Source organism: Grammomys surdaster, unplaced genomic scaffold, assembly GCF_004785775.1.
Source record: "Grammomys surdaster isolate TR1022 unplaced genomic scaffold, NIH_TR_1.0 224, whole genome shotgun sequence".
Classification (NCBI taxonomy): domain Eukaryota; kingdom Metazoa; phylum Chordata; class Mammalia; order Rodentia; family Muridae; genus Grammomys; species Grammomys surdaster.
In genome coordinates, this window is record NW_021604669.1 from 2,216,160 (window position 1) to 2,235,696 (window position 19,537).

The window sequence follows — 19,537 nt, forward strand, 5'->3', positions numbered from 1 at the left end:
ATTGACTCGGCAGTGGGCTACTCCCGGAAGAACAGTGCCCCCTCAGAGCCACTGAGTTGTGTGCAGTGACCTCGGTGTCTTCGGAGCCAGCAATGACCAGCAGCACAGCTTCCCAAGTGGTCCCCTGAGCCTCTCCCAAGAAGGGGAGCTTCAGTTTCTACTGTCTGATGGAAAGTTCTCTCTTCCGTTGCTTTGTGGGCTCATGCTTCTGCTTCTGGGCCCCTCCCTCTCCCAGTTTCCCTCCGGTTCCTTCCAGAGACTTGGCTCAGATGTCCCTTCCGCTGGGCAAGTTCCCAGTCTCTGCACCTGGCTTCAGCCCTGCATCTTCCTTAGCTCCTTTCCTTAATTGCAGAGTCCCTTCCTTCCGTCAGCATGTTTTTATTTATCGTTAATTTACCATCTTAACCATGGTGAAGCCTTCAGCTCAGTGCTGCAGCCGTCCCTCCCCTCCCCCAGGCATCTTGGGAGCTTCTCATGTTGTTCTCCAGTTGAAACCAGATCAAGAACCTCAACTCCCTGTCCCTTAACCCCATCCCCAGCAGCCAGGCTTTACTTCTGCCTGTTGATGTGTATACCTGTATTTGTATGTCTGTACTCTACTAGGGACCCTGTTTGTCCTTTTGTGTCTGGCTTCTCTTTGATGTCTTAAAGGGTCAGACATGTAATGTGTCAGGCTTCCTTTCTTTGAAGGTCAAGTGGCATTTGATTATGCAGAGGAACTGCATTCTTTGTCTTCAGTCATCTGAGAGTGGACACTCGGGACATTTCTACCTTTTGGCACTGTGAGCAGCCCAGTCAGGAACACAGCATACATCTTTTTTTGTTTACATCCTGGCTTTTGCTCAGTGAGGTCAACCAAGTGGCCAGTACTAGGATTGCTGGAGGCCAGTGCTTTCTGTTTGCAAGATCATATCTCTCTTGCATACCTATGACCTCCAAGACTTGGGTTGCAGTCTTAACTCGGAATCCCTAGCGGCCTGCCCTATCTCTCCTTGTTGAACTAACAGGAGAATCCTCACTCCCAGGACCAAACAAGAGGATTGAAAGTGCATTGCTAAGTGCTCACAGATAATAATAATAGCACTTCAGCAAACCCGCTCTGGGTGGTAATGAGATGGAGAGAGCATGCAGAGGGACCTCCTTATGGGAGAATTATGTGTGGAAGAAACTTTTGCTAAGCAGTGCTGGGAGATGGGGGTCCTTCAAGAGGTAGAGACACAAAGCAGTGGCTCACGTGCTGAAGCAAGGCAGGGAAGGGACTCTCCAGAGGGGAGGGAAGCAGGATCCTACTGACAACAGGAATGTTTACTAGTGTGTTCTTGGACTAGCTCCTCCTCAGGAAGTGTACTGGGCCTCTGGCTATACAGATGATGGAGCCAACTCAGGGCATTAATTTTATTTGTTTATTTGTTTGTTTGTTTTGTCAGTCATTCAGAATTCATGAGAGGCAGTGGCAGAATTCAAAGACTCAAAGCTGGACTGATCTCAGGAGTCTCTGGGATTTGCCCAGAGTAAAGCATGGTCCCGTGCTGCTTACCTGTGGTGCTTGCTTGCTCACTTTCATTCTCTTGTCACACTGTTGATGGGGCAGCTGAGAGAGCTTGGCACTGTTGTGGGCCCCCTGGGGCCTCACACACTGGTGGTGAAACTACCATATGTAGTGTCTCTTGAAAGAGGACGCAGGAGAACCTTCTAGACAGAGATGGCTTAGAAGCATTTCCCAAAGGAGGTGGGATCAAAGAGAAGATAAAGGAACCAAATGGGGAGAAGCAAGGGAAGACACAAGGTGCAGCACAGGAAGAGTCAGTGCTTGTGGTACTAGGGAGCTTGAGAAGTCTAGAGCGACTGGTTATAGACTCAGGTGTAGGCAAGGCTCCCTAGCCATCATGGAGGCCTGTCTGGCACCATCTTAGCCAATGCTGAGCAAAGCCTTACTGTGGTTCATCCACAATTTCTGGGCATCCCTGGTCTGTGTTGCTTTCCCTAGATGCCTGGCGGGGCTCCTGCCTTCAGAGATGTGCTGGCCTGAGACCTAGGAGCATGAGCTCCTTTCCCTTACTGGCCCAGCCCCTTCTCAGCCCCCTGCCTCTGCCCCTTCGATTCCCTGCTTACAAGATGTCCTCACACCACAGTCCTCAGGTTGCCACATGCTGAGTGCCAGTTTATTACTTTTCATCTTCATCAGGTGGGTTCAGTGTCAAGCCCTTTCCTGACACCTCTGTCCCCAGTGCCTCCCTGTACTGTGACCTCCTTGTCCCACTTGGGACAAGGGACATTTTCGTTAAACAGAATGGACTCGCTAGATGGACGTAGGAAGTGGGGTATCCTTCTGTTTACAAACAGAATTGGCAAATGTCAGGACTCAGTTTCCCCGTTTGCCTTTTGCTTGTATTTGGTGGCTCTGGTTTTGTGGGAGAAGGGAGGCAAGAGGCTTGCAGCTCTGCTGTGAACTGCACTGGGCCCTCACAGCAGCTCTCTGTGTCTACCTGCTGTCTGCACTTCCAAGCCATGATTTCTTCATCCACGGATGCTTGCTGAGAGACGTTATGACTTCCTCGATTATGAACTCACTTGAGAGATTCTGTTCACAATAACATATGTAATTACATCAATGTGTATAACACAGCAAACACAAAACTAGCGTGAACCCAGTACGTGTCCAGAAATACACACTCATCCTGAACACACAACTGTAGTCTGCATGTTTTATTAAGGAAAAATAACCTAAAATTTTGCCTTATTTCCCCTTGCAAAAATCATTGTTGGCACAGGATTATCCCAGCAGCTCTTCCTTCCTTCGAGAACAGTCACTCACTTGAAAGGATTTAGAGATGAAGGAAGAGATGCCCGCTGTGCTTCTGTGTCCCCACTTTCCCCATTCTCAGTTGACTTTCACCATTCGGTAGACTACCACTCGAGCACAGGGATGATCTACTTACTTAAGAATGTTCTCATCTGGGGGTGTGTCTGTCTAGAGTTTTCTCTATTTCATCCAGTCCTGGGACTCAGCAGGAGCTAAGTTTTCCTTGACTGAGGCTTATCCATCTCTGAAGCGCACTGGTGAGGCGAGCGTGGAGGGCCTCCTGAACCAGCTCATCCTGGAACACCTGCAGCTGGCTCCTCTGCAGTGGGGTGAGTACCATGCCACCTCTTACTTCTGGGTGGTTGGGCAGGAGGGAACAATAATGACCACCATGGGAAATTACAGAGAAAGAAAGGAGTTCACCTCACTGTGTGCTGCCTCTGCAGGCAGGCGGCTCAGTACTCAGGTAGGTCTCACCATACTCCCCTCTCGAATGGCAACTGAGTTTAGAAATATTTGTAGCCCTTAGCCATGTGGAGTGATTGAAGGAAATGAGGGCATGGCTTCATGCTTGCTCTTCCATCATGTCCCTGGGCCGAGCTTTACAATCTCCGGTGCTGGGGTGTAGACAGTGTATTTGGTGAACTCCTTATCTTATCCTGGAATCCCACAAGAGGCCACCATTACTCAACAACCTGCTGATGGGCCTCTGTGTTCCTCTACAGCCCTGGACGCTATCCATTCTCAAGTCTTTCTAAATCATACTCAAAGGTAACTTGCGACAGATACCTGAGTCTTGGTTGTGGTGACAGTTGTCTTGCTGTCTGGAAGTGATTTGTTCAGATTGTCTATTGGGAACTACTGTGAACAGTCATGTGTAATCCTTTTCTTCTTTCTCTCTATTCAGTAAATCCCCCGATCTTAGACTCTTCATAACATCAATGTAGGACCACCTATGTCCTGGGGATGCTATGGGAGACTCTCCAGGCAATCAGTGTCCTTAGAAGTCAGTGAAAGAATAAGCAAAGAGGTCAGAAGCCAGAAGAAGGCTTGCTTAGTAGGGGTAACATGCCATGGTTAGTGGGCCACATTTACCACAACCAGTGATTCAGTGTGGCCCAAGAACAACCCTCCTTCAGTGCTCATCCTTGGACAGATTGTGGGTGCTGTGTTGGGCATTGTGCATGGTTCAGGGAAGAGGTTAGCCATTTGGATGTGACACTTTCTTCATAATTGGAAGGAAGGTCAAAGTGCCATTATTAAAACTATTGTCTGAGAAGCAACACATAGAAACCCAATGACAGTTTCATTAGGTGGCTGTCATATCATTATGATACTGGGGTATGTCACTGTGCCCCCAAAGCCTGTTCACTAGTATATAGAACCTTATAATTTTACTTCATTGAGTTGCTGGGCAGCTCAGTTGGCTTGAATGGTGTGTCATAACCATGCTTTCTGTGTGAGGTGTGCTGGAAATAGAGGTTGAGGGTTCAGAACCACAGCAGTCAATCTCATAATCTGTTTCTGTCACCATACTAAGGCTTAAGCTAGATTCTATAAGCCAACCAATAAAATTGTAATAAGTCTTCCATTACTACATCATGTTACTCTAGAGGAACTCTTGAGGGAAAGACCTTTTACTTGCTACAGTGCCTGCTATGAACTGTGATCATCCCTGGTAGAACCCCAGGAAGGTTCTTGGGAAATGGTAAAGCCCCTTCTGCTTTGTGATTCAATCTATCATAGGCTAGTCCTGTTCTTAGAAGTTGAGGTCTGGGTTGGCCATTTGGAGCATGTGTCACATGCCCACCAGCATGTGGACAGATACATGTGTACTGACATTTATCTAGAAAAGTATATGACTTTTGGAAATTATGCTAAGACTCAAATGTGTCTGAGCTGAGGCCTGCAGGGGTTGTTTTTGAGGGGAGGGGTCAGATGGAATCATGGGGGGGGATGATGTTCCTAGTCTTGGAGGGGTAAGCCATTGGCAGAGTTGATGCATCTTTAATCTTGAAAAACACAAGTGGGCTTAGACCACCAGACTGTGTGACGGAAGAAAAAAGAATCCCACTATCATCTACTTTCCTCAGAGCTGGTCATACGGTGCCATGTGTTTGCCTTCCAGGCTACCAGTGACATATGATGGGAAAGTGTCTTCATCCCAGTTTCAATCCATTTATCTCCTGCTGTATCTGTCATCTGTACAGAGCATCTCATGTGTAGAGCCAGCTAGCTTAAACTTATAACCAGAATCCTGGGGATGATCCCAGCTCTCATGACTTAGACCCTCAAGATCCCACATGGTTTCCTTATGGAGTAGGGTCAGACCATTCAGGCTGTTCCAGGCCTGAGCAGTGAGAGTCCTTAGAAAAAATTCCCATGGTCACTTCAAAAGAAACAGGTTGTTGTTTTGAAGTAACTGGTTTCCCAGTGTGTATCTCAGCTGCTTGGCAGGGAGGGAAGACTGTGATGAGCTCCGGTATCTCTGGACACTCACATCTCTCTTTATAGGGAGGATAAGAGGCATGGCCAGAGTCTGGCCTGTCTCACCTGGCTCTGAACTGCTGCTGAGAGGGAGCAGGTCTCAATCAACACAGCTCCTTTCCCCAAGTCTTGATCTTCTGATGGTGTCATCATTCTTTGTGAATGTCATCTATTCTCAATAGAATGCAAAAAACCCAAACCAAAAAAAAAAAAAAGAAAGAAAGAAAGAGAGAAAAAACAAATTCAGATTCAAGAAAGTTAAAGAGGAATGAGCCCTTTCCTATCCCTAAACAACCTCTATTTTAGTTTTGTACATTTCCAAGTCATTTTGTGATTCCCTGGTTTTAATTTTGTTTATATAAATGACTATGCCATTATTGTACCTTCTTATCCTTTTTCAAGCTTGACAAAAACATAAACAGTTCCCACATTATAAACAAGCCTTACACATATTGTTAAAGGCCAAGCCATTCATCAAACAGAGAGAAGATAATTTAATACTTGTTCTGTTGCTGAACATGGAGATCTCTTGAAATGTTGGTTTTTTTTGTTTTGTGGGTTTTTTTCCATAATAGATGTTATGTGGCCCAGTGTTTACCCTGATCCTTTTCTGTTTTGGAGGGCTAAGGTTTGATTCAGATCTCCAGAAGTTGCTGGTGTTTTAGAGGGTCTTGGCAGAGGGCAAAGCCAAACCATCAACATCTGTCTATGTTGGTGACAAGAGTGTCAGATGCAGGCAGGTGTGGTGTCACCACAGAGCCAGGAAATATGGGTTTTTATACTGGCTCTGCTATTTCCCCAGTAGTGAGCAATTCATGGATTGGGCTATTGGTCAGCCGCTCTGTGCCTCAGTTTCCTCATCTGTAATGCCAAGGGACCAACCTCTGTGTGGAAGGAATGCTGTCATCCCAGAGGAGAGAGGCCGCCTGACTCCCCCAAGCAGGGAGACATGGACGTGCTATTCCTATCTTGCTGTAGACAAAGGGAGGTGGAATGCAGATGTCACTCTTTGCCCACATCCTGGCATGTGCTAGCTGTGGACCTGGGCTGCAGTGCTCTATCTGTAGAGGATCTGCAGCAAAGTAAGACTCAGGAAAAGCCAGGCCACAGGCTGGGCTGACTCACAACAGAGCACTGAATCCAGAAGGAGACTGTTGTTTCCAAGATGCTTTCTGTCTTAGTCTGTTAGTGCCCTGGCTCTCTCCCTCTCCTCCTCCCTCTCTTCCCTCCCCCCTCCCTCCTCCTTCCCCTCCCTCTCCCTCTCCCTCTCTCCCTCCCCTATCTGCTGTGTGTGTGTGTGTGTGTGTGTGTGTGTCTGTCTGTCTGTCTGTCTGTCTATCTGTCTATTTGCATTTACAGATTAATCTGGTCCTTTGTGAAGGAAAGAGAAGGAGGAGGGATGGGCTCATCAGCCCCTTGTAGAAAACAGTGTGCCGTCTGGCTGTCTATGCAGAAGACCATCTTCTAGGCATTTCCATAGATACCCAGTGGTGGTGACTAATGGACTAAGCTGTTTGCCACACTGATTGGACTGTCCCACCGCTGTGCCACCCACTCCCTCCTCCCTCCACCAGTTCCTTTCTCTGTAGAACTCTCTGTGTCTTCTGAGATTCCGCAGTGATTGGTCTGTGCTGTCTCTCTGGGCCTGCAGTGAATACAGATCAGGGATGCATTGCGTTGCAAAGTGGGCATTTCCAGTTCTCTGTATTCAGACAGTCTTCATACAGATACACACGTGTACTGAGCTCTTAGCTGTATCCTCAGAGCAGCAACTAGGAACAGGAATAGATAGTGCCAGTCTAGGTAGTAGCAGACCCTGTGGAGATACTGCCCTGCCTTGCCTCTAAGAACATATGACTCCCTCACATTTGCAGAGAACAGTTCAGGGCCCCAGATCTTTGTCACATGTGTTTCTTAAGACCTGCACAGGTCCCCAAGGTCATAATTACTATTCCATCGGACCAATAGTAATGGACTGGGGGAGGGGGCGTATGTTCTGCTTCAGATCATGTAGATCAGGGCTGTATGGGTTGATGGATTTAGTCCTTCAATCAAAACCTACTGGGCATTGCTCTATAGTATATACTTACATGTGTGCTGGAAACCCATCCCTGCCTAGGAGACATCTTCTTTCTGCCAAAGGGTAGGAGACCCAAGTTGGTCCTCAAATTGTTTGACCACATCCTGTTGTGTGTGCTAGCCTGGAAGTGGGCACAAAGAGTTCAGGAAGCAGCAAAAAGAGGCAGAGCTGGAGCTGGGTCCCCAGTCAGCATATTGAAACGGAGGTAGCAGTCTACTGGGGATGACCATGGACCCCATGGACACCAACAGAACTCATAAGCCTCCTTGGGAACAGAGCACCTGAAGAGGGCTGTGGAGCCTTCACTGTCTCCCCATCCAAAGGTGCTCTCCATTTAATCAGTGTCTTAGGTAGAGTTCCTACTGCTGCAGTGAATAACCATGACCAAAAGCAAGTTGGAGAGGTAAGGGTTTATTTGGCTTACACTTCCATGTCACTGTTCATCACCAAAGAAAGTCAGGAACTCAAATAGGACAGGAACCTGAAGGCAGGAGCTGATACAGAGGCCATGGAGGGGTGCTGCCTACTGGCTTGCTTCCCCTGGCTTGCTCAGTCTGCTTTCTTATAGAGCCCAAGACCATCATCCCAGGGGTGGCACCACCCACCACGGACTGGGTCCTCCCCCCTTGATCACTAAGATCACTAATTGAGAAAATGAATTCCAGCTGGATCTCATGGAGGCATTTCCTCAACTGAGGTTCCTTCCTCTCTGATGACTCTGGCTTGTGTCAAGTTGACACACAAACCAGCCAGTACAGCCAGCACCATATAGAATCTGGGACCCAGGAGTGCTGGACACTTTCTTAGTTTTTGTGATCTCTGGTGTAATTTCCAGTTCACCAACCCTGCTTCATGAAATCCTGGTCTTGTCACCATCCCCACCCTCCTGCCCACTCTTAGCTCAGGAATCTTGTATGGACATGTTCACACAGAGAAGGGTAGGACTATAGCAGCTATGACCTGATCATACACTTGATGTCACACACCTCCTTCCCTCACCTCTGTCCATCCTCCTCCTACCAACTGGCCCTTACTGTTGCCTGTGTTGCTTTTATACTCTGTGAATCCACAGCAGAGGATGGAAACTACATGCATGCTGTTGAATGAATGGGGACAATAAGCCTTCAGTACATCATATTCACTTATGAATGAATGAATGAATGAATGAATGAATGAGTGAATGAATGAACAAATGAACAAGTGAGGATATAGTTCCTTCCTGGGATGAAAGGCTGTGTTCCTGCAGACCAGAACATACAGGGCTGTCCCTCCCAGTCTGTTCATAGCAGACTCCTCAAGCTCTCTGTCAGATCCTGTGGGGACAGATTTAATTGGGATCATAGCTTTTCTGGCTGCCCCTCATTGAGTTTCTCCTGCTGCCACCTAGTCACAGAGAGCTCAAGGGAACTTAGACTGCCGGTCTTCACTGGTGCTAATTAGCACAGATAGAAATCAAACCCAGGTCTCTGTGGGTTTCTTAGTTCCTAAGTCTCACATGACTCAAAGCCAGGCAGAGCTCCTGTCCTCACTGCTGAGCTGTTGGAGCTCCTAGCATCCTGGGATGCTAACATCCATATGCCTCCCATTGCCTTACATCTACACACAGCAAGGAGCTCAAGTGAAGGTGGGTTTCTGTTGATATGGAGTACCTTTGCCCATAGCAGGTGGGCCAGGCCATGTATAAGTAAATGGCATACTTATCCAAGTGCAAGACCCTTCCCAGTGGCCAATATTTACTTCCCAAGAAACATGACCTACTTGATTGTGTTTCTTGCATTTTACAGGCCACACTGACTACTTGGTATCCCCCTATCTACAGGTCTATGGACCAGATGAGCTACTCTCATTTCAGATAAGAACCTGGGATGCTTCTGTTTCCCAGCCAGTAAGCCACAGAGTTTGAATCAAACCCAGGACTTTAACCTGTGTCATGTTGTCCTAGGTGCGTTCAGTTTCTTAAATAAGAAGGCAAGTCTCAAGATATATGACATGCTAAAAATAAGCGAACGAGATTTCAGTCTTTCTCCAGTTTTCCCATTACTTCTTTACAAGATAAAAAGGAAAGAAATAACCCCTGGCATTTCCACCTTGCAGAAAAATTTATCTCTGTGGATTTCACAACCTTTTGAAACCCTCGTAGTAGAGGACTCAGAGGAAAAAATATAGGCTATGGATAAAGATAAGGGCAATTGGACGGGACGTCTGCACACAGGTCAGCCGGACTCACTGTACCAGAGAATGGAATCTCTTGTTCTTAGATATGTCATGCAAGGACAGCAAAGAAAAGAGTCTCAGGTGCCAGTTGAGTGAGGAGCTTCTTACACAAGTCTGGTGTGCTGAAGGTCCTATCAGGAAGCTCATCAAGGAGGGCCGTGAATCCACTGACCACCAGCAATGAGGGTACTAAGCAGGGTCTTGTTGAGAAGCCTGTGTACACAGCTTAGGTACAGTTGAGAACCCCACAGAGCCTGGGCAGTTGGGAGCTGTGAGTGAGAAAAATAATCACGACATGAAAGGGCTAGAGGGAGGATAGCAGTTGGCTGGCTAGCAGGTGCCAGCTGCCCCATGCCTTCTTCAGTCATGATATCTAAGATGGCTGACTCTCTCAACTATCTGCTGTTGAAGGATTTTTTTTTTTTCTGGTTGGCTTGTCCCCAGCTTCTCCTACAATCATCTCTGTGGGACTAACGAACCTTCCTGGTCTCAGAGCCTGCATTAGCTCATCATCTAGGATGAATCTGGAGACCACAACCCGTGCCACAGACTCCCAGGTTCCATGGGGGCTGCTCTTCGCTCCCTCCCCCTGCTCTCTACATGGACCCCACACTACCCCTTCTGCAATGTTGACTTCTATACCTAGTGGACTCTGAATTGTCTGAAAGAGATATCCATCTTCAGTCCTACAGATTTGTGACAGATCAGGCTGTACCAACCATTCTGCCATCCTTGGGTCCTGAGGGCAGTCATTACTCCTGCTGCCCCATGGTCAGAATCCAGGATTACTAAGCACACATGGGAGTGGATAAGGTGGTTTGCGAGTCTCTTTCTGGCTCATAGAGGTACTGTGGGATCCTAAGGAGGCAAACAATCTCAGTGAGAGAGACACAGCCTCTCTACAGAAGCACAGCCAGCTTTTCTCCCTACCTCTTCCCCTTTTCCTAAGCTGTGAATTCCCAGTATCTCCATGAAGCTCTTCCCTGCTCCCACACAGTGGCTGGGCATCAGTGCAAGCATAGGGGCTAGGCCTTGAACATGGATGCATACTCACTGCCATGCCAATCATGTTTTTGTGGACTCTCCTGTCTCTAAACTCTTCTGAAAGTCTGTTGGGCATCTCTGGGCACAGGCCCAGGTTCAATTCCTGCCTCCTCACTTCACTTACTAGAGGAAGATGCCCATATCTCCCTTGGTGACCATGCCAGATGGTCCCTGTTCTGCAGGCTGCCCAGAGTCTTTAGATAACTTGGCTGGGATGGCATTTTCCATCACTGGTTCCCACAGGCATCCTGACATGCCCAGCCAGCTGTGGGGCTTGTCCAAAAATTTCTCACCAGGATATCAAATACACACCTTCCAGTCCCTTCAGCCAGGCTCCTTGACAGCCTAAAGCTGTTCCCTTATGACTGTGCAATCAAGTGTCAGGATGTGGCTTCCACAGGGAGGGAGGGAAGCAATCAGTCCAGAGATGTAGTCAAGGGGGAGCTGCCCTCCCTAGGGACACCAAGTGAGTGGTCACGCCATTTTTTGCTGAAGCGGAGGAGCAAGCAGAACACATGAGCAGGAGTCTAGGGACATGACTAGAAGAGTCCACTTCTCTGTGACTTCTGGTACCACTGCCGTCATCCTGTGGTGAACTCAGGAGGCAGCAGACTTGGACTGTGACCCTAGCTTTGAGTGAATGTCTTGACCTGAGACCCAGAGGGTGACTTGAGGATTCGAAGTCAGAAGTAAATGTCAGACTCATTTCTACCCTTACAGGCATCATTTAGTGAATTTGGCTTGTTCTTAAGCCTTGGTGCCCCATGTAGGAGAGATTGGGGGTCTGCAGTGGCGTGATGGAGCCATGTCTAGACTTTACAAAAGGACAGTTTCTGCTGTCTTAGTGGGTATCCTTGTGGTACACAGTCCCTAGGCTTGGGAAGTGAGCCTACTCAGAGTGTGCCTGCTGCTGGGATGCATGGATGGAGAGTAGAGCCCTCATCGGCCCTGTGGGTGGTAGGGCTGCACTCACCATCACCTTGGCTCACTTGGGTGCACATTCTTTGCTTGGTCCTGGCATGACGCAACAGAAACAGCATTGGCCTCAAGGTACAGGGTCTGTGTCCTGATTTTACTTCAGGTAAGAGAAATCCCCAGCAGAAGCAGAATTATCTGTCAGGTATAGGAGGAGTTCCCTTCAGTGCGGAGTATAGGTACCACACTCCCCTCTTTCCCATAGTCCTGTACCCTCTTTCTTGCTATGGGATCAGAAGAAGTCTAGGCTCTGGTCCTGTCTCGGTGGTGCTGAAAGCTGGTTCTTTTCATCACAGGGGGAGACAGGGACTAGGAAGGCTAGGTGCTGCTTAGGGTGAGAGGCCAAAGGTACCTGAGAAACACCTACCTTTACAGAGTTGTCCACTCCATAGTAGATGCAACAGAGTCTATGCCTTTTCTCGTGGAGTAAATAAAACAGGTGCACCTTTGCTAGGATGTTTGGAGCCATTTGCAACCCTAAACACATGCTAGAAAATGGCTAGAGGCCACTGTGTGCCTACTATGTGGTGGTTGGGTGTTATGCTCCAGGAGAACAGCCCAGATGTCATGCTGCACTTATTATATTTTCAGAAGCCTAGAAGTGTGTGTGTTCTTGTACCATGTGCTAGTAGGCTGGGAAAATCAGGCAGGCTTTTTTTTTCCCCTCATGATACCTTATGCTACTGGCCTACTTCTGGTACTTGGAATATGTTACAGAGCAGGAAGCAAGGCTAGAGAGGGCACTAGAAGTTCTGATGCTTAACTTAAGAGAGAGGACACAGGGGAGCAGCATGTGCTGACATAGGCCGAGGTACCTGGAACTCCTGTAGAACAGCCTCTCCTTATCTGGGGAACCCAGAGAGAATCTGGTCCTTGAAGGAGTGCCGACATCCTGGCTACTTTGAAGCCAGACCTTGAGTCTGCCAGGACACTTCAAAGGTTTAGCCCTTGACCTTTCCCAGGCAGTTCCTGATGACATCTGTCTCTCAGGGCCCAAGGTTGGCACTTTTTCCCTGGGCAGCAACTTGGAGCCAGCAGCTAAAAAAAAAAAGGCTAAGTAGGCTTCAGCCACTGTGCCATCTTAGCAGAGGATATGCCCCTCACCTTGAAAAGAGTTTCCAGGCCTTCCAAGGGGGATAGTATATAAATCCTGGTGGGTTGGCCAAAATGCAGAGAGCACCCTCATTTCTGCCACAATAGATGCCCAAGAAGAGCTGTGGCTTTGGCTTATCCTGGCTTTCTTTTGTAGTCTTAACCTTAAAAAGCCTCAGTTTCTGAATCTGTAAAGTGGACATGATCTTACTTTATGCCACTGAGAAGAAATGATGTAATCCATGTAAGATAGCCATTCAGTACTGGTACCTGGTGAATGTTATGGTATTAAATCCAGCTTGGGTCAGAGGCTCCTGGGAACCTAGTAGCAGCTTCTTTGTCTTTCTCAGAGCAAGCTTTGCCCAGTCAGTCAAAGTGCTGAATGTCTCTGGGACAGTGAGCAGTTGGAATGGCTGCTTCTGCAAGTCAGAGGGCTTTCACAGAGCCTGGTCACTTCTGCCTGCTGAGCTGGTGTACAGACAACACCTGAGAGAGAAAGACGTGAGGGAATATATACCACTGGGGCTCAGGAATGGGTGGGTGGATATTTGGGTGAACATCTGGAATGTTCTCTGTCCACCCTCACCATTTCCCCAAGCTTTCTGCCTCTCCACTGTCTGCTGCCAGGGGTTTTCTGGCAGGTGGCAGATTTTGCCGTGGGTTAGAATGAGCACCAAGCCTGGCCATGTACACAGGGGCTGTTCTAGCTACAGTTATTATTGAGTTGGGAAGCCCAGGACATCTCTTGCCCACAGAAAGCTGGTGCTTTGCTGTCGCTCTACGTTCCAGGAGACCCCAGGGCTATGACATGTGGAGGAGGGTGACTATAGGGTATTTTCATGGACACCTGGTAAACACTGGATAGGCTGCCTGATCCTGGCACTGGGGCTTTCACTAGCCTGGAGGTCACTTGGTCCCTTTTGTGTCTTATACATGAGTTGGAGCAAAAGCCTAGCAAGAGCATGAGACCTGGCACCATGTACTAGTAGGCTGGGAGCATCAGGCAGCATTAGTCTGGACCTTGTAGTGCCATATTCTCCACGTTTACTTCTGGAGCTTCAGCTGTGCCAGAGAGCGGGGAAGAGGACTTGATGAAGTCAGTCCCCAGGGCCATCTCATCCCTCTTGATCCTAGAAATTCTTTGAGGCCCCTCTTCCAGGATATACAGATGTCCTCAGGAATCAGGCCTCTGAGAGATGTAGGTGGCATCAGTTCCTAGATTGCTCTAAGAAGTCAGATACCAGTCCCCCAGTATCGATTTTCCAACTTGGTCCTTGATCTGTAGCCCGGAAGAGTGTGCAGACTTTGTCTCCAAACGCCCAAAGCTGAAAAAGCCAAAAAATATGGCAGGCAGTGTCCTCACTGCAGTCTAGGGTCACTATGGAGGAGAAGATCTAAGGAGCGGGTTCACTGCAATCTGGAGCCATGATGGAGGAGATAGTCTAAGGAGAGGGTCCACACCAAGCTCTCATATTCCATACAACCCTCTCTCATCTCTAATAAAGTCCTGGGAGGAAGGGAACACCATTTCCTGTTCACAGTAATGCCCAGTGCACCTGCTTAGGTTGGACAGCCAGCAAGAGGAAAGCCGACATTAGAACCCTGTTCTCTCAGAATGTGCATGCTTTGTTCCAGGCCCCTCTGCCTCACCGTTACTGGAAGAGTAGAGAGTAAGGACCCCATCTTCACCTCCAGGAGCTGCCAGTCTTAGTCACTGTGTAAACTGTGTGCCAAGTGACGTCTGTCTTGGATTGGCCTGAGCTAGGGTATCCAGAGTGGTGACACATGCTTTTTGAGCTACCCTGATGCTCACCCCATAGAGGTTTTTTGTTAGTAGTTCTCAGACAGAGGGTGACAGGTAGCTTGTCTACCAAGATTCAGCTGATAATCATCATCCTAGGGGTTCTAGGCCCCTGCCTCTGAAGGATTCCCTTTAGGGAAGGAGCACAATCCTAGGCCTATTTCTGAACAACAGTGTGGTTCCCAGATGAGCTGGCTTGTGCATCCCTGCATCTCCCTGTCTAGGAGTATAATGTGGCCTCCAACATGCTGCTGATGTCAGTGTCACTTACAAGGTATAGACAGTAAGATTCAGACAGAGGAAACTGGCCATAGGTACTCATCATAGGTATTCATCAGGTAGCACTGTGCCACCCCAGGGCTGGGAGGGAGCTGTCAGAGTCTCAAACAGCTGGCCTGGTGAACCCAAGTGCTCACCTAACACTGACCGACTAGTGTTTTACTGTTCTCCATTTTGATCCTGTCAGTTTAAGATTCTCTGGATCTGTCCTAATTTTGAGTCATCTTGGATCCTGGCTGGGCTTTTGGCTCCAGGTTGTGCCTAGTTGTCTCCCGTGGATATTTGTGGTAAAGGTTCTCGCCTCCTCCTAGACAAAGATCAGGTCATGATAGAAATGCTGCCACAGGAGCCCATGCAAGAGCTATGAGTGAAGACTATTGATCACACAACCAAAGGGCCAAAGGCCAGTACCCCATCAGCCCTTGTTTCAAATTGAGAAGGTGGATAGTCAGGCAGGGGTATTTTCTCAGGGTGTCTGCAAGTCAGCATGTATCTATCCCAGGTGGGTTCCAGGAAGCTCCATGCTAGCTCCTGTGTCCACTTGGCACCTTCTTTGCTGAGTTTTTTGGAGTCCCCGTCACTGCCACAGGCTTGAACCCAGCTAGAGGTGACTGTCAACAAGTGTGTGAGACCTGCAGAAGAGATGAGCACTAACCAGGGGGTGTTTATGACAGTGGTGCCATGCCCCACATAATCATAATGCTGGATGCTCCTTATAGGTTGGCTGCCATAACTGCTGCTACCTTAGGCCTCCCCCTGGGGCTCAGAGGTCTTGCTATCCCTCACAGAAGCACACAGAAGGGAGGGAGAAGATCCAGGACCCTTGTGGGTAGCTTGAAACATCCCCCTTTGCCGAGGAGTTCTTTGCATAGACCCTGGCAAGGATCACTTGGGATGTCCCACGGGATGTGTAAGGACATGGAGGGGTTGGGCAGAGCCCAGTTCTACTGTGGACCAGGGTAGAGTGGGCCTGTCAGGCCTGGCCCAGGGTGCACCTCCTAGTTCTCACTCCATAAAGACATTGTTAGTGTGGTGTCTGTTAGCTGAGGTCTGGAGTGATGCCAGCCCTGCAGATTCTGACTCAGGGAGAGGACTGCAGCTCTTGATATTCTAAAGCCAAGTGGGAAGAGGAGAATGTTCTAGACAGTGTTGGCAGTGTTTAGCTTCCAGAGGTTTCTGTACTCAGGACTACTTGTAAAACCTTCCCAGGGCCTAGCAACATGTTGGAAAGTAAGTTTCCCCCTGTGCCATGCTTGCATGCAAAGCAAGGTCAGATGCACTCACCTAGGTCCCATGTTGGGTTTGGCCAGATCTTGTAGTGAACTCACTCCTTCTGAGAACTAAAACTACACATACACACCCTCTATACATTATAGGTACATGTAATTACAGGTGTGCACACACACACACAGGTCACACAGGTGTGACCATCGCTTATGTGTGCTGTAGGTAATGTAAAATATTGTATTTGTTTATTTATCTACAAATGAAAATTTAAAAGCCAAAACCCCAAAAAAAGAGTCCTTTGCATCCTCTGTGGCCTTCCCACTGTGGTCTTCTGGCTCCCATCTGTAGGGGACTTCTGCCTTTTCTCCTTCTGTCCTCAGAATGACATGTGGGTGCCTTGCACCCCCTCCCCATAATGCAGACCTCACCCACAACAGCTCCTGACCACTACTGGCTTAGCAGGAAATGGCTACAGCACTTTCAGGCATTAGATCTTTGCCTTTGTGGGGAGTCGAGGGGTTGCAGCCCTGTTCATTTGCCCCTCCATTTATTCATTTTTCACTTGCTTACCTGTCCCACAAGCATTTACTGAGTGCCTGCTCTGTGCTCTCTGCTGCTGACCCAGCAGGAGCTAGTCTGCCCTCTTTCTCCTGGTTTCTTCTCTCTGCATAGCAGATAAATGTGTAAGCTACTGAATTATTCCCTGTCATGACTGAGAGAGGGGTCACAGGTCCCACAGGCAGAGAGCTGCATTTTCTATCTCTTTCTATAAAAAAAAAAATGAAGAAGGAGGAGGAGGAGGAGAAGAAGAAAGAAAGAAAGAAAGAAAGAAAGAAAGAAAGAAAGAGAAGAGAAGAGAAAACAAAAAAGAGAAAGGATTTAGAAAGTGCATCTGAGTGACAATTACCCACCCCCAACTTGTAGTCTCATGGGGACCCTAATACAGGTATTACCCTGGTTCCCAGGAGGCCAGGTGATTTATAGATCTCTACTCCTGCCACGGGGACCTCATGGCAGGTGCTAAATAAGGAAAAACTAGAGCATGGCTGTCCTCGGGGCCAGAGCCTTCCCAGAAGTGCCCACTCCTGAGGAAGCCCAGACTCAGAATCAGTTGCAGAGACCAATTATGAAGCAAGAAGAACAATGTGTGGCCTGATTGGCAGCTCACACGGCAGCTGAGGAGAGACTAGCTTCCTCTACTCATCCAGGAGAAACTCAGCTTGTAGCTTTCTCTCCCCACTTCCCAGCCACACAGCGCTCTGCTACACAAGGGTGATGCATTTATCTTGGTGTGATATTTATCACAAGCTCATACCTACTGCTGGGGCTCCTAGCCAACCCCAGGTTACTGGTGAATTTCATGAAAATGAGATTGACCACCCCAGAGGGGCCAGAGACCTTGGTCTGTGGGTCATGCTTCTTGGTGACAGGTAAATGTCCAGTCGATGGTCTACAATGTTGGGGGCTATTCCCATAACTACCATCAGTGCCTCCAGGTGAGGGCCATCCACTGGACTCTGTTTTTCATCTCATGCATGTGGGGATCCCTATGAGCAGCAAGTCTGGAAGTATAGAACCAGAGCCAAAGAAGACAGTGGCATGGATGGAGAATTCACCACTTCCTTGGCATTCTGTAAGGAGTTTGCCATACAGTGAAAGATGGCAGACCTTTGCATGGTGAGGATCTTACCTCAGGAGCAGTCTCTGTTTCCTACCACCTTGCAAGGCAAACCTTCCAAGAACCTCTGAGGGTAGCATAGCCTGCCTCTTAACCAAAAGCCATCACCGCATTCCTGGATACAGTCCAGCCAGCTTCCTCTAGGCAACCGTGCTGTTTGCAGCCTAATGACTCTCAATCTCCTTTGGGCACCAGCTCAGTTAACAGAAGTCGTTCTGTGCAGCCACCACATATGCGCTAAAGATCATCAAGTGTAAATATTTCCAACGTAGTCCACAGGAAATCCTTTCTCTTCCTGACTCATTTTCCCACTGAGCATTCCTGTTTGGTTGCATTGTACTCTGCAGCCTTTTCAAGCTGTATCTGTGCACCCACATCATCCCTCTGCTTAGGCTTTCTCTGCAGGACCAGTAGCTATGTACAGCCAGACCAGAGCCCTGCCTCCTAGGACACAGTATTTTACAGGAAAGCAGCCATTCATATGTCACCCTTACGTGGTATCTGGAGCAAAGGCAGAGGAAAGGGCAGGGTCATCTGTGGGCAACCTGAGCTCCTGAGTCCCTGCTGAAAGCAGAATGGATATGTGAGAAGCAGAAGAGTCAGAGAAACACAGTTGCTTCAGTTTGAATAAGGTCAAGTTCAGTATGGGATTCCCTGGCCATAGCACAGTGCTTCTGCTCACATGGGGCTTTGTTCATGTCTCTTGTCAAGAATTTATCACATTCCCACAGAAGTTCCTTTGCCATCCAAGAGGCCAGGCTCTGGAGAGGCACCAGACAACTGTCCAGGATACCACCAGCTGGCTGGGGCTAAGTCAATGGGCATTTTGCATTTTCTCCGCCATTACTTCCCCCTGGAAGTCCCTCATAGAGGCCTGTGGGCAGAGAGCTGTAAATGGTCTCCCAGCGTGATCTATTTCAAACTCATTTTTGTGGGATGGCTCTAGGCATGTGATAAACCCTTCATAAGAAAGATGGGTGGGAAGATAGAGCCCATAGCTGGGTGGCTGGATGGACTGATCTACAGTTGAGCCGATGGATGAACCATTGGGTAAGCAGAGCCAAAAGAATAGCTGTGTGGTGACTAGTGACAGTGTAGATGGAAGTGTGCCCTCGAGAACTGGTAAGTGATTTGGTTAGCTAGGTTTACTGACATAGCTAAGAGTCTTCCTAAAACCAGCAGCTTCCCCAATGCAGGCTTGTCAGATGTGTTGGTGTATCACTCTTTCTCATGGTAACGGTGACATGTGGCTAAAATGTCATGGGTGACTCCGTTTGTTTTAGGACAAAGGTGATACGGAGCTGCAAAGAAGTCACTGGGAACCCCTGTCTCTCTGAGGGGCACAGATTTGGGACAAAGTGAAAGCACTGGGTCAGAAGTGTGGGGTTATAGTCACCTGAATAGCCAAGGTGGCCACTGTAGAACTGGGCAGTGACTGAGTTCATGGATGGAAGAGGGCAGAGTGCCTTCCTAGCATGTGCGAGGCACTGGGTTCAACCTCCAGCACCGTAGTTAGTCGTCATCATCATCATCATCTTCTTCATCATCATCATCATCGCTAGTAATCGAACTGTAATCGACACTCGGTACCAGTCATGTCCAATTTTGGACATCACAACACAACACTGTCATCTTCAAAGTTCAAAAACAATTTAAAAACCCCTCTTAAGTAAGTTTATAATTTTGTTCAGCCACTATTACAGCTTTGAGTGATACACACATATACAGCCTGTGAGTCTTCAGCTAAACATTGCTTCTGGCTTAAGCCTCAGGGGTTCTAGAGTCTGTTTCACTCTTGTGCATCTTCTCAGTCCTCTGTCCTAAGCCCCAGGGTTCTAGAATCTTCTCACTCATGCG

The 19,537-nt window shown here is 48.3% G+C and overlaps 1 protein-coding gene across 2 annotated transcripts in view; it reads left to right on the top strand.

Annotated features, from left to right (window-relative positions):
* Trappc9 (trafficking protein particle complex 9) overlaps positions 1–19,537 on the top strand; it is a 461,796-nt gene that overhangs the window by 359,015 nt on the left and 83,244 nt on the right. For both annotated transcript variants that reach the window (XM_028773229.1, XM_028773230.1), the window contains one exon: positions 3,042–3,132. In XM_028773229.1, the coding sequence (XP_028629062.1) occupies positions 3,042–3,132 (91 nt within the window). The remainder of the gene's footprint in view (positions 1–3,041; positions 3,133–19,537) is intronic.